Source organism: Octodon degus, unplaced genomic scaffold (assembly GCF_000260255.1).
Source record: "Octodon degus isolate 3935 unplaced genomic scaffold, OctDeg1.0 scaffold00024, whole genome shotgun sequence".
Classification (NCBI taxonomy): Eukaryota; Metazoa; Chordata; class Mammalia; order Rodentia; family Octodontidae; genus Octodon; species Octodon degus.
This window is the reverse complement of record NW_004524600.1, coordinates 8957042-8971386: the sequence shown is the minus strand read 5'-3', so window position 1 is coordinate 8971386 and position 14345 is coordinate 8957042. Positions and strand designations below refer to the sequence as shown.

The following is a 14345-nucleotide window of genomic DNA, read 5'->3' as shown; positions in this document are numbered from 1 at the left end:
TTTTTTTTTTTTTTTTTTTTTTTTGTGGAACCGGGGATTGAACTCAGGCCCTTGCGCTTGCCAGGCAAGCACTTATTCTACTGAGCCATCTCCCCGGCCCCTTATATCACTTTATTCTTACTGATTTTTTTCACCAAATAATATTCACTCAAGCACTGTAATTTTATAATTTTATAGAAAAAACAAGGCATAAGACAATCAAAATGTTAGATTATATGAAAAGAATTAGACTATACCTTTTTAGGAAATAGTCCCTGGACTTGGCTAATAGACTATGGTAGATTAAGTATATGGTCAGCCCAGATTAGTCAGAGGTCATTGTCTAAGGTCTGAAAGGCAGGAGAAAAAGTTATCAGCGCAGGCTTAAATCCTTTATTTAAATGAGGACTTCTTTGCAAATCAAAGAGAAATAGCAACTAGTATTAAGTATTATTACAGTATATCTGCCTTTAGTGTATAGGTATACATAGCTGATTTTAAAGTTTTTTATGTTTTCTGACAATATGCATGTATACATCAAAATATAGTGAGTCATGCTAAATATAAAAGGTGTGATTGAAAAATACAGTGAATGTTTAAATTCATTTTTACTTTATTAGAGCAAATGATACATTGCTATTAATCCCCCTCCAAATACTATCCCATGCTTCAAACATGCTTGATCTCACCATTCTTGCCACTGTGCAAAGCAGCTCCGGAAGTCCTCTTTCCTATATTTAAAAAGTGTGATCTAAGTGTGCTGAATGCTGCTGCTACTGTGTGCCATTCAACAGAAAGGCAAACTCCTAAGATCATTGCATTGTGTCCTCCTACACGTTACTCACCAGACCTGGCAGCGTGTGACTGCTGGCACTCCCCCAAAGTCAGAAGGACCATGAAAGGTTAGCATTTTGAACGGATTCAAAACTTCAAGGCAGCCACAACAGTGCAACTAATGACACTTATGATAGAGGGCTTACAGGACTGCCTCAGGAGGGGCTAAGACCAGTGGGCTAGGCATGCTCAGAGGGAGAAGGGGTAACGGCAGTGTATCCTTCATTTACTCTAGTGTACTTTTTAAAATTTTAGCACACACTAAATTTTTATCACACCTTGTATTAAAAATTTTTTAGTGATTTGAGAAATACTGATTTTGAGTCTCTTTCAGGGAAAATGGATATATAAAATTCTAGTATCAGTGTAGCCTGTTCTAATTAATCACTTCATCTTAGTAAAAGTTTCTACATTTAAAACCTGCAGCAGTTAATTTTATTCCTTTACAACGACATAGTGTGATACTGCAATGTTTGTTGAAATCCATTTCATTTCCAAAGACAACAAATGGATTTTTGCAGTTTATAATACTATAGTTTGCATTTTCTCAGAAGCCTATTCATCTAATAAAATAGGTTCAAATAAAGCCCAGAACATTTCATCAGGATTATACCAATCATGTAATTTATCTATTTTTTATTTATTAAATAGTTTTAAAATATACTCAGTTGATTTGAATTTTATATGTTTAGCCAGAATTATTCTTTGTTAGAAGTCCAGTTATATAAGTCATTCATTTACTGCAGTTAACTCTTTAAGTTTTCTAAGGTCTGGGTAATAAATCTTTGTCACATAGTTTATCAGTAGCAAAATTTTTTTTTTATTTTTTATTTTTTGTAAGCAAGGAATATAAGAATCTACAATATCTTTTTTTTTCAAAGTTTTATTGATAAACAGATAGCAATGAGACAGTTTCAAATCAAATCGGAAGTACAGTTTCAACAAATAATACACTGCATATATTCTTCTTAGTGGTTAATTGCCGTACAAGATGCGGACTTGTGATCCTATTTACAAACACCATTAGAACAAATCATTCTATTCATTAAGAGAATGCAACTATATATCTATCCCAACCTCTTTGAATACACAAATACAAAATGGACATTCATCGGTATACCCCATTTTTTCTAAGTTCTGTTATTGAATATTATAGGTGTGTAAACTCAGCAAAATATTCTAAAAGAGTCCAGTAGCCCATAATAGCATTGGGTCTTCTGTTTAACTGGCAATGTCAGAAATTATTGACCTGAGGCAAAATTTTAAAATGTTGTAGATTTGTTATTCTGAAAATATTCCTGAGATGTCCGAGATTTTGCTTGCTCTTAACCCTAAAGTTATTCATAAACGTTCTGATGTAAGTCATATAAATTATTATTATTACTTTTTTTTTTTTTTTTTGGTACTGGGGATCAAACTCATGACCTTACACTTGCCAGCCAGGTACTTACACTGCTGAGCTATCTCCCTGGCCCTGCAGAGGTTCTTTAGATAGGCTAAGTCTTGCTTTGCTTGCTAAGATGTCACATGATCCGGACCACGGAGATGGCTCAGTGGAATAAGGGTTTCCCTGGCAAGCGCAAGGCCCTGAGTTCAATCCCTGGTTCCACCAAAAAAAGAAAAAAGATGTCACATGATCTCCATGAGACAGGCTGGTCCTCCAGCACTTTGGAAGAACGTAACTTCATCCTTTAGTCATTCTGGGAAGAGTGTTACTGAGGTGGGGCTAACGTGTTGGGAGCCCCTGAAGCTGGAAATTGATCCTTTGTGGAAGGGCTGGATGTCCCCTGAAAGCTTCATGCAGTCATCCAAATTAAATTTTATTCTGTGTCTCTTGAAGTATGAGACAGCCATATTTTGCAATATTTTAAGCTATTACTTTTGTTAGATTGTCATCATTATTTAGTACCTTCTTTAGGTCTACAAGATCAGTATATATTGCATTATTATACTTGTAAAATGTAATTTTCATATTGTAATGTATTTGGGACAGCTTGTGTATGTATAAATGTATGGCTTGAAATGAAATGTCTTAATTGGAAGGGCACACTTTATTTTCTCTAATTCATAGCATTTTCCAGGAATTTATAATATGTAAGCTGAGGTGAATGTGCCCCAATGAAAGTCATAAAATAGAACCTATGGCCAGTCCCTTCCTGTTGGTAATTGCAGGGTGGAGAAGGAACACATAAACTATAAGCTTTTACAACTTAAGTTGTAAAAGAACTTGTTTTCATTTCTCAATAAAGTAACAATCAAAGCAGTTCTATTAAAATTTCTCTTGAAATTCAAAGGCAAAATAGATTCCCTTTTAAGGACACTTGTAGTTTTCCACAACATTTTTTCTTTCTGTATTTTAGGGAAGAGTCTACAGGGTGTTCAGAGTCTCATTACTAGATCTGACTTATAGTGATTCTCTTGTTTACAGCCTCCCAAGTATTGGGATTACAGGCGCGCGCCACCACGCCCAGTCTCAATCACCATCTCACCAACCCCGGGGGTGGGGGGCAGCACAGCAGACCCGAGGATTGAACCCCAGGCCCCTGTACCTGCTTGCAGGTGCTTTAATCCACTGAGCTATTTGATTGGTCCACAACACTTTTTTCTTTTTTCTTTCTTTTTTTTTTTTTTTTTGGCAGAACCGGGGATTGAACTCAGACCCTTGTGCTTGCTAGAGAAGCGCTTATTCCACTGAACCATCTTCCCCAGCCCCACAACACTTTTTTCTTAAGAATCTGTACACTAGTGTTTTTTTTTTCCTTAAGAAATTGTAAATTATTGTTTACAGTAATTTTTCTTCATTAGCATACTCTACTGACATTTATGTTTTTCTTAGATTTGTTTTCTTCCAATTCTATTTTGATTTTGCTAAATCTTTTTACATGACGATCTTAAAATTCTAAAATATTAATATTACTGAATAACAGTAATTATATATGGTAACAGTGGTGTGAATTATATTTTCTAAATTATCAATAGATGCACAATGTACATACAGTAGTGTTACCCAAGCACTACAGAAATATGGATATATAGTACATCATATGTTTTTATAGAAAAATATGAACTATGTCTTTAAGTACCTCTTGGGCTTATAGGCAAAGTAATCTATAAACAACTAAGCTTAATATATGAGATGCATAACCAAATGAGAGCAATCACGGAAGGGTTGTCATATCACCAAGGAGTTTGCACACAGGTAGAGAAATATGAGATAGGCCAGCAGGCTACAGACATTCCTAGGGCTGGAGTAGTTTGGGAAAGCTGTTCAGAGTTGGTAGTTGGTAAACTGGATCTTAAAAAAAGGATGAATTTAAAAAGAAATAGGATGTTCTAATCCAAAATAACAGTATACACAAGGATCATAGAAGGCAAGTGCACAGTTTATACACGGGAGACAGTTTGAAGCAGAGTAGATAAGATAATGGAATATTGGAAAAGGTAACGGGTGTGATTCATAATATTGCATGTTACATTAACAAAAACATTCAATATAAGCAATAATACCAGCCAAATAGCTCAGCGGATTAAAGTGCCTGCAAACAGACGCCAGGGCCAGAAGTTTGATCCCCAGGCCTGCTGTGCCAGCCCCGCCCCCAGGCTGCACTGAGACAGTGATTGAGAGTGGGCATGGTGACACATGTATGTAATCCCAGCTCTTGGGAGGCTGTAAACAGATGGATCACTAGGAGTCCAACCTAGTAGTGAGACCCTGAACACCCTGTAGACTCTTACCTAAAATACACAAAGCAATAATGAAATATTTGACGTGGGAATAATGTGACCAGGGGCATTAGGTAAATGAGCTTGGAAGCTGCTACAATTTGCATTTGAGGTGATACTGGTCTGAATAAGGAATAATGAAAATAGAAATATAGAAGTATGTTTATGTAAAAGATGTAGAGATCAGAACTGATAAAAAGTGCTTTATTTCTAGATACAGTCTTGTTTAAAAAGTCTTGTAAGAAGAGTCCTTACAAGAAGATAGATGGAAAGAGAAGACGTAGGAGATCAAGAATAGCATAGCATCTTAGAAGCCAAAAGGAGTAAGAAAGTAGATGAGGAGCTATGTTACCATACACAACTAAGATTGTTGGAAGAGTGGTAGCAGAGTCCTGGAAGGAAGCTGAATGGTACACTAGGGGTAATACATCCAAAGCAGTTCAGAAAACCAATTATGAAACAAAATGCAAAAATAGAACAGTAGTGAATTCAGCCTTGTGCATGTGCTGCTGACTTTGTCTGGCAAAAAAAGACTGATGTGAGATAAGTATGTGTAGAATGGGAAGTGTTTCATAGATAGATAGATAGATACTCATATAATATACTATAATATATATATATATGTTTGTGGAATAAAAATTTAGTAGTAATAGCATTGCTATGATTCTTTTTTCTTTCTTTTTCTTTTTTTTTTTTTTTTTTTTTTTTTTTTTTGGCAGAACCAGGGATTGAACTCAGGCCCTTGAACTTGCCAGGGAAGCGCTTACTCCACTGAGCCATCTCCTCGGCCCGCTGTTATTATCGAATGGAATTCCATTCAAACCAAATGTTCTCAGAGGGAAGCAAAGTTTCAACAACATGAATGGAGTAGTATTAAAGATGCAAAGTGAATAGCTTCTGACAGAAGAATTGAGCAAGACAGGGCAAGGTCTCTTTTCTTTTCTAATTAATGAAATAAGGAAGGATGAAGAAACTAACTGGGGCCAGGGAGATAGCTCAGTAGAATAAGTACTTGCCTGGCAAACGCAAGGGCCTGAGTTCAATCCCCAGTTCTACCAAAAAAAATTAAAATAAAAAAAGAAACTAACCAGAGATCTGTGAATCTTTTTCAGCTGCTTTCACTGCTCTAGGGCAATGTATTAAAGCAGGAAGAGAGAGCATCCCTTGAATGGTCACTTATCACCTCAGTCATTTCTATCCTTAAGACTCAGAATTCACAACAGATACTATAGATAAGGCTGTCTGTCCACCAAGTGGACTTTCAAGTAAAGAATGCCCAACATCACCATTACCATTGGAATCTTCATGCTGCTTAATAAGAAGGCATAGATTGGTCATCTTAAGTGGAGCACAAACTTGTCTCTTCACTACAGAACCTGATCTACCCAGTATGTGATGAAATGATGCTAAACACTGGGATATGGTGTTCAGCAAATGTGAAATTCTGCCAGCACACGGAGAGTATGTGCAGTACAGTGTAAAATGGGAGAGCACTCCTTGAAGCTGCCTGATCTTTTTTGGTCATTTCAAACTCTTGCTATTTTTCTTAACACAAAGAAAGTACTATTTAGTTATATACACCGAAGTTGGGGAATAGGCTAATGAAACTATGAATCAAGGATAATTTAAAAGAGCATGAATATTTTAAGATAGTACATCTAAGCATATGAAACAAAAAGACATGAAAATTGTTGGGTGTGGTGGTATATACCTGAAATCCCAGCACTCAGAAGGCTGAGGCAGGAGGGTTGTTGTGAGTTTGAGACCAGCCTGGGCTACAAAATGTACTCAAGGCCAGTGTGAACTGCACAATGAGACCCTGTCAAAAAGAAAGGAAAGGAAAAGAAGGAAAAGAGATGGACTATTAATTGTAGATTCTTGTTGAAGTGCTTTCTTAGTTAAGCCAGTGAGATCTGTACAATTTAAGTGCTGAGTACAAGGCCTAGCACATAGTGATGACTTAGCCATTACTGTTAATGTTTTAATCTGAGGGGCCAGGGAGATGGCTCGGTAGAATAAGTGCTTGCCTGGTGTCTTAGTTACTTTTTACTCGTTGCTAGGACAAATACTACCAGACACTCAAAATGAAGTAAGGAAAGGTTTATTTAGCTCACAGTTACTGGAGGGTTCAGTCCATATTCTGCTGGCTCCAAGGCAAACAACAGCAGTTCATGCAGCAGAAAACAATGAAGAGCAGAGGAGGAGCAGCATCTGCAGCGGCGTCCATCAAGCCTCTCTCTTCCTTCTGCGCTGACTGCAAAGACCAGCACTCCACAGTGAAGATCGGAGCTCCTCCAAAGTGGCACGGCTGCTGAGATCAAGCTCCTCCGAAGACTGAGACTTCTCTATGGAAGCAGGGCGGGGCGGCAGGAGGGAGGAAGTCTGGCAGGGAGGCAGGAAGCCTTTCTCAATTCCTGGACCCTGCCCACCTGCAGGGTGAGGCCCCCATGCTGACAGAGCTGATTCAGCCAAGTTGACACAATGTATCATCTAACACACCTGGCAAGTGCAAGGGCCTGAGTTCAGTCCCTGGTTCCACCAAAAAAAAAAAAAAAAAAGTTTCACACTAAGTAGGAATGGCTTGTTTATCCTTGAATTTCATCAATTTATTTTTGACCTATTATCTAGCCTTTCAGAATTCTTGTGAATCTCAAGTCTTTCCACTATGGTAATAGCTCCTTCCAAACTCTGTAAAATGAACTTTTAGTTTTGCATTGTGTTTTGGTGATTACTTTTCCTCCTCCCCAAAAAGCAAAATAAGATTCGATTCATCTTAAGGAAGTGCTGAAATATTCCATAACAGAAGACAAAATTGTGTCTTAAAATCAAAACATCTATTTGGAAAAGAAAAATTTTAATATTCATCATTATGGTAATTTTTTGCCTTTGTGAAGAAAATTTAAATTTACCAAAGTCGTTCCTTGTTGTCTTTTTTTTTTTTTTTTTTTTTTTTTTTTTTTTTTTTTTTTTTTGCAGAACCAGGGATTGAACTCAGGCTCTCGCGCTTGCCAGGGACACGCTTATTCCACTGAGCCATCTCCTTAATCTTGTGTTTTCTTGCCTACATGGACATCTTCCATTTATCACTACTAATTTTCCATAGATTATTTTTTGACTGTATATGAGTTTACAGCATTCTGTCTTTCATAATGTTCTTTATCCTGTCACTATTTTCAGTGTCCCCAATAGTGAGACAGAGATGGCAGCATAACATTCGCTAACAGCGTGACACCCTTTGGTAGAGCCACATTTTTGGGTTGCAGGTTAACTAAATTCATAAAGAGTAAGTAGATAAAGTTGTAGAGAAAACAAACTGTCTTTTTATTGAAACTCTGTGAAACACTTTTGTCACCAAACCTGTGACTGGTAGAATCTTATGGAAATGTGGGCAGACTTCTCTGGAGGCACTTTTTGGATTGAGAGCATATTTTACCAAACCTAGAAATAAATTTTTGTTTTCATAAATAAAATTGAAATATTTCCATGTTCGTGTCAGAAAATACAGTCACATGTATATCATAGGTATTCTGCAGAGATATTTTACTATAAAACTATTCTAATTTGAAGAACTTAAAGAGTTCAATAATAATTATACCTAACATTGAGCACTTCTCAATACCAGGCATTGTGCAAAATGTTGCAGCTATTTCATGTGACTATTGTAATTTTATGAGATAAATGTACTGTCATTATCATTACCATTTGTCAATGAGGAAACTGAGGCAAAAGGTCTGTAGACTAGCACTTTTTTTTTTTTTTTTTCCTTCAGGGGTGTTTATTTCCTGGTCAGAATAGAAGCAGGGATAGGCTCCTCTGCCTGTCAAGGCCTGGGCCTCACAAACACCACTTGGGGACCGGGGAGGGGGAAGAGGAGACATAGGAAACAGCTCCCAACTGTGTGTGCACTTGGTCCCATGTTTGTCCTGGCTGGGTCCAGGGAGGGCCTGCCTGGGGATGGTGGCACTGAGAGCCAGGGCAGAGGCAGCAGGCCACCTGGCCCAGAGGACGGTATGAATGGAGGCAATAAATACTGACAGGCCAGGCACAAGGTTTCAGGGCCATGGGGCCCAGGTGGGACAAGTAAGGCTCAGCAGCTGGCTTTGTCCCCCAAGGGCTACCTGTGGGGAGGGGGATGTGAGCACTGCCCAGGGGGCAGAGAAGGCAGAGCACACCTGCCTCCCAGATGGGGCTGGAGGCGCTTGGTTTTGGCAATCTGGCCCTCCCCGAGCCCTGGCTGGAGTAAGGAGAGGGCTGGCCAGGCCCTGGCAGGCTGGGCAGGAGCAAGAGCAGCACACCCTAGGCCTCCCCAGGTCAGTGGGATCAGACAGGGCAGGGACAGGGAGACCACATGCTCATGCAGACAAGAGTTAAGGGTTAGCGACGGCCCCCAGCACATGTTCCACATGTTAAGGCATCATGGTTAGACGGTGACTGACAGCGACAAATGGACTGGCCAGGGAGGGATAAGTGGACCGGCCAGGGCCCTGCAGTGCATACCCCAGCTCAGCCAGGGCAGATACGGGGCTATGTAGCCCCATAGCTCCTGGCCCTTCTGAGAGCCAGGGCCTAGTCTGGGCCTGGGGGAGATCACAGCCAGGGAACCTGGAGACAGAAATGGGGGGAGGTCGGGCTGGAGCCCCCCACCCCAACACGGCACAGGCAGAAGCAGCAACGTGACACTAGAGACCATAGGGGCCTATGGGCAGAAGGGCAGGGAACAGGTGGGTGGAGGAGCTCTCCAGAGATGGACCGAGGGGGGATGGAGGTGGTGGGGAGGGGCCCTGTCAGCACTTTGGTTTGGGGTGGGGAGGAATATGGGGAGGGTCATGTTCGTCCGTCCATCCGTCTGTCCGTCTACCCTGCCCACCTCCCAGCCAGGCCTCAGTCCTTCCATTCCTTTTTGATGGTCAGGTTCCATTCCCAGGACAGATGGTCAGTCTTGTCATCATCTGTGAAGCGGGACTTGATGTTGTAGCTGCCCCGAGCCAGCATGCCCTTGGGTGCTTCCTCCATGGGTGTCAGGAACTCGTACTCCTCTGCCCTCGGCCCGTAGCTCCCCACCATGTAGTCAGTCTTGTCAATCTTGACACCTTTCCGGTAGGTGTGCTGGATATACTTCATGCCAGACACAATCTCCCTGTTCACCCGGAAAGAGATTTTTATCCGGTATTCCACACCCTCTTTGAGCACGAAGGACTGCTTTTTGAAGCTTTCCAGATCACCTGTCAGATCCAACTCCAGTGGGCCAGGGGCTGTGCTACACACTAGGGTCAGACGGGTCACAATGACGTTGGGGCAGTTGGGGTCAGCAGAGACAGCCACACGGCCCAGCAGGGCTTCCTTGTACTTGCGCAGGCTCTCGTCGTCTTTGTCCAGCTCCTGGATCTCCTGGATGCTCTTCTGGGCAGGGGGCTTATAGTTGACTGAGTGTTCATCCTCCTCGTTCTCAGCTGCGATCTGGGCCAGCTGCTCAGCTGTGGGCTCCTGCTCAGCCATGCTCACCTATGGCCTGGGTCTGGGACACCGGGGGCTCGACCGCTGTGCTCTAGCACTTTTTGATAGATAAGCCAAAACTATCAACTCTTCAAAAGCAAAATCAGTTTAAATTAATGAACCATGTTACTCAGCAGCACAAGACAGATTTTTGTGGAAATTAGGAGTAGTACAAGTAACACTAACAGCAGTTAACACTTAGGAAATAATTCATAGTTTGAGAAGTCTGCATGCTGTGTATTATCTCATCTGATCTGTGTATATATATCGCTGTAACTTTTAAGGAGATGAGGCAGAGAATATGAAACAAAAGCTCTAAATAGCTGAGTACCAGAATGACAGCTAAAAAGGGCCATGGAGACCTGGATTTGAGACATAGTCCAGTATAGATTCTTTCATTTTAGAAAGTCTGCCAGAGAACCTATCAAAGAGAGTCGATTTCTACCATATTTCTTAGAAAATATCCCATCCGCACACTAAGACGTTTCAAACAGATAATGATTTGAGGTTAGCGGATAGAATCTTGGTTGATTTCCTGGGAAGCATGGCACTTCAGTTTTAATAACTGTGGGGTGCGTTAAAGACACATAAGTAGCATAGAGTAATCTGGATATGAGAAGAGGATCTTGGGGTTTGGTGGGAAGAAAGAGGCCCAGAAGCTGTGGTTTTTCTAGTGCATTGGCAGAGTCACCTGTGACCTTGAGAAAGGAAATTACAAACACCTGCTATACCTCAAACTATGCTGGCCACATGCCACAGACAGCTGTTTGAATGGTAGAAGTGAAGGAATTGAGAAGGTAGTTAAGTGTCATGCAAGAATGAGATGATGGAGCTTCTTCAATACCTAAGCATGAATGATTTCCCAGCTGATGTTCTAATCTTAATTATGCTTTTCTTTGTCTGTTCTACTAGAAAAAAATCTTTATAATAAGTACAACTGTTGCTCTTTAGTAACCTAAAGAACCCAAAACTTAAATAGACCTCAATAAAGTCCTGCCTTTCCCAGGGCCTTCACTGGCCCTTTCCACTTTTAATTTTCTGTCACTGCTAACTACCAGCTATTTGGTTCTTATCAGCAAATCTTGGTTATTTATTAGGCTTTTTTAATTCTTTCATGTCCCACATGTGTTGCTTTCTTCCTGTTTTGTATTTGCATAGTCTGACCTCTTTTGTCCATTATCATAACCAAAATCAAGACTGCTCTTAGGCACAAAAAGCTATGTCCTCTTCATCTGTATTTTTACAGGTACTGTTGCTTTATCCATCATAAGCCACTTCACATCTCATAATCATTATTGTGTTTTTATAATACTTTTAATTATAGTTTATAACAAATAGCAAATATATGAAAAAGTATTCAATATCATTTGTCATTCAAGAGATACAAATTAAAGTAATGCTGAGATTTAACCACACCCTAGAAAGAATGGGCTATTATTAAGAAAAAAAGCAATAACAAATACTGGAAGAGCTGTGGAGAAACAAGAACACTTCTCCACTGGTTATGGGAGCGTGCACCAGTGTAATCACTGTGGGAAGCAGAGGGGAGATTCCCAAAAAATTAGGACTAAAGATCCCTTTGACCCAGCTGTTCTCCTTCTGGGTATCTTCCCAAAAGAATTGGACTGGTGAGATGGCTCAGTGGTCTAAAGCACCTACTTAGAACAAGCTTAGCAAAGCACAGGGACCGCGGTTCAATCCCCCAGCACCACATGCCAGCCAGTCCCGCCCCCTGGTGGGCTGAGCTGCCCCCCCATAAATAAATAAATAAATAATTTTAAAATAAAAGAATTTAAAACATCATACCATAGTGATATATGCACACCCATGTTTATAGAAGCACAATTTTAATAGCTAAATTGTGGAAACAATCCAAATGCCAATAAACTGAAGCATGGATAAAAAAAATTACAGCTCATACCATGTAAACTTCATTGTTTTAAAAGTCTGTATTTCAAGGGCCGGGGAGATAGCTCAGTGGAATAAGTGCTTGCCTTGCAAGTGCAAGGTCCTGAGTTCAATCCCTGGTACCACAAAAAAAAAAAAAAAAAGTCTGTATTTCAGTGGTTTTGAGTTCATTAACAGAAGAACTCCCATACTTATTAGTAGACATCTCCCACAGTGTCCTTATTCCTGTAACCCCTGACAGCTATTAACATTCTTTCTGTTTCTATGCATTACCTCTGCTAGGTATTTTCTCTAAATATAGTCTCTTGTATCTGGCTTCCTTCACTTAACATGATGTTTGCAAAGTGCAGCCTTGAAATTTATATCAGAATTTCAGTCCTTCCTCCAGCCAAGTAATATTTCATTATTTGGATTATTCATCTGCTAAACCACTGATGGGCATTTGAAATGCTTCCATGTTTTAGAGATTATAAGTAGTTCTCTGTAAATATTCACAAAAAGATTGGTTTTGTTGCTTTAGAAGCAGTCTTCAACTCTCTAAGGAAATTGCTATATCATATAGTAACTGTTTAATATTTTGAAGAACTGCCAAAATCTTTTGCAGACTACCTGAACCACTTTAAAATCCCACCAGTCATGAATGAGACTCCAGTTTCTCCATATCCTCATTTGTTAGTATTTTATATTATTATAACTGTCCTAGTTGAGAGGAAGTAGTATCTCATAATTTTTATGTGCATTTTTCCATAATAACTAATAAGGTGCTCAACTTTTGAGATACCATATATGTTCTTGGAAGAAATTTCTAATTCAAATCTTTTGCACATTTTCTAATTGAGTAAATTATTTCATTATATAAATGAGATGTTTCTAAAATTAGCACTGTATATGTGAGATTTAGTTATCTTACCAAACTTCAAAATGAATTTATATTTTTACACTTAGAAAATTTGATAATGTATATAGCTGTGGGTGGTCTGTAGAAAGCGTTATTGTGTAATACTCAAAAGCTTTAGGAATTGAGTAATAATTATATCTAACTCTTATAGATCATTTACTCTATGCCACATATATAGCATATAAATATATCTATAAATTATGGTAAAAATCATATAATTATGCAAACTATATATAAACGTGACCTAAATTTATAGATCTAATTTAGTTTACCTTTTTATTATGATTTGAATACTCTGGATATGTCTTTTATTAAATACATGATTTGCACCTATTCTGTCCTATTCAGTGGTGGTGAATCTAAGGCATAGTATTTTATGTATACATGTCACTCATTTTTCTTTTTAAGTATGAGGTTTTTTTTTTCTAAACTATAATTTCACTATTTAGGCTTAATTGCAGTGTTGGCACTTCAGTAAATAAGTGGACTTTCATTTAAAGTTTGAGTTCTCATCTCTAAAAGCTTTGCCACTGCTGCTATAGAGTGTCTCTTTTTAATCACAACCTTTGAAGTACACAGTTTTATACTACCTTAAAACAAGGTTGCTTTTTTCTCCTCAAACTCCTTCTTGCCCATTTTCTAATGGAGTAAATCACCTTATTTAGTTACATAAAGAAGATATATTTTCAAAGTAACATTGTGGGGGGGGGATTTAGAGTTTACCAAACTTAAAAATAAATTTCTATTTTTGACTTAGAAAATTTGGTCACACATATGTATAGCTGTATGTGTTCTATAGAAAAGACTTCTATAGTATAAGAATTTTGTGTCTGTGTGGGTAACAGGAATCAAAATTATTTTCTCACAGTTGCCAGGCAGGAGCTATACCATTGAGCTATATTCTCTGCTGAAGCATACCATTTTGAAAATTTTGTAAAGTCCAATTCTTTCATTTTTTTTCCTTTGTCACCTGTGATTTTATGTCCCATCTAAGAAGCTGTTGTCTAATCCAAGATTACTAAGACTAAATCCATATTTTCTTAAGAGTCCTTGCCCTTGCCAGACAGACACTTAGACTCCTGAGCTATCTCTTAAGCCTAGAGGTTAAATTATTGATTTTGTACTCTACCATTTTAAACCTCTTTTTCTTTTAGTTTATTGAAAACTTAATTTTAGTAATATATAAAATCTTTGCTGCAATATAGGTTTTTTTTTGTTTTTGTTTTTTTTGTTTTTTACTGGCTAGCTCAGCCTACCCTTGGGGCAGGGCTGGAGCAGCATGTGGTGCCAAGGATTGAACTGTAGTCCCTGCATGCTTGCCTAAGCAGGCGCTTTAGACTGCTGAGCTGTCTCACTGGCTCAATATATTTCTTTTCTCACCTGCATGCTTTGTGCTAGTATCATATAAATTATTTCTTTATAATGTTGTAAGCCAGTGAATATATTTTTATAACTGTTTTTGTAATATTGTTTTTAAATCAGGTAGACCAAACAAATTACAAATGCATAT

General features: G+C 38.9%; 2 protein-coding genes and 1 pseudogene across 5 annotated transcripts in view; 2 read left to right on the top strand and 1 right to left on the bottom strand.

The window, feature by feature from the left end:
- Nucleotides 1–14345, top strand: part of LOC101579400 (jouberin) — a 181013-nt gene that overhangs the window by 110451 nt on the left and 56217 nt on the right. The gene's annotated exons all lie outside the window — the stretch shown is intronic.
- The window catches only part of LOC111815978, a 19285-nt pseudogene continuing 7056 nt past the window's right edge, over nucleotides 2117–14345 (top strand).
- Nucleotides 8299–10076, bottom strand: LOC101581104 (rho GDP-dissociation inhibitor 1). The gene has a single exon (XM_004628528.3). It carries the CDS (start codon nucleotides 10030–10032, stop codon nucleotides 9418–9420), a length of 615 nt encoding a protein of 204 aa, XP_004628585.1. The 5' UTR covers nucleotides 10033–10076; the 3' UTR covers nucleotides 8299–9417.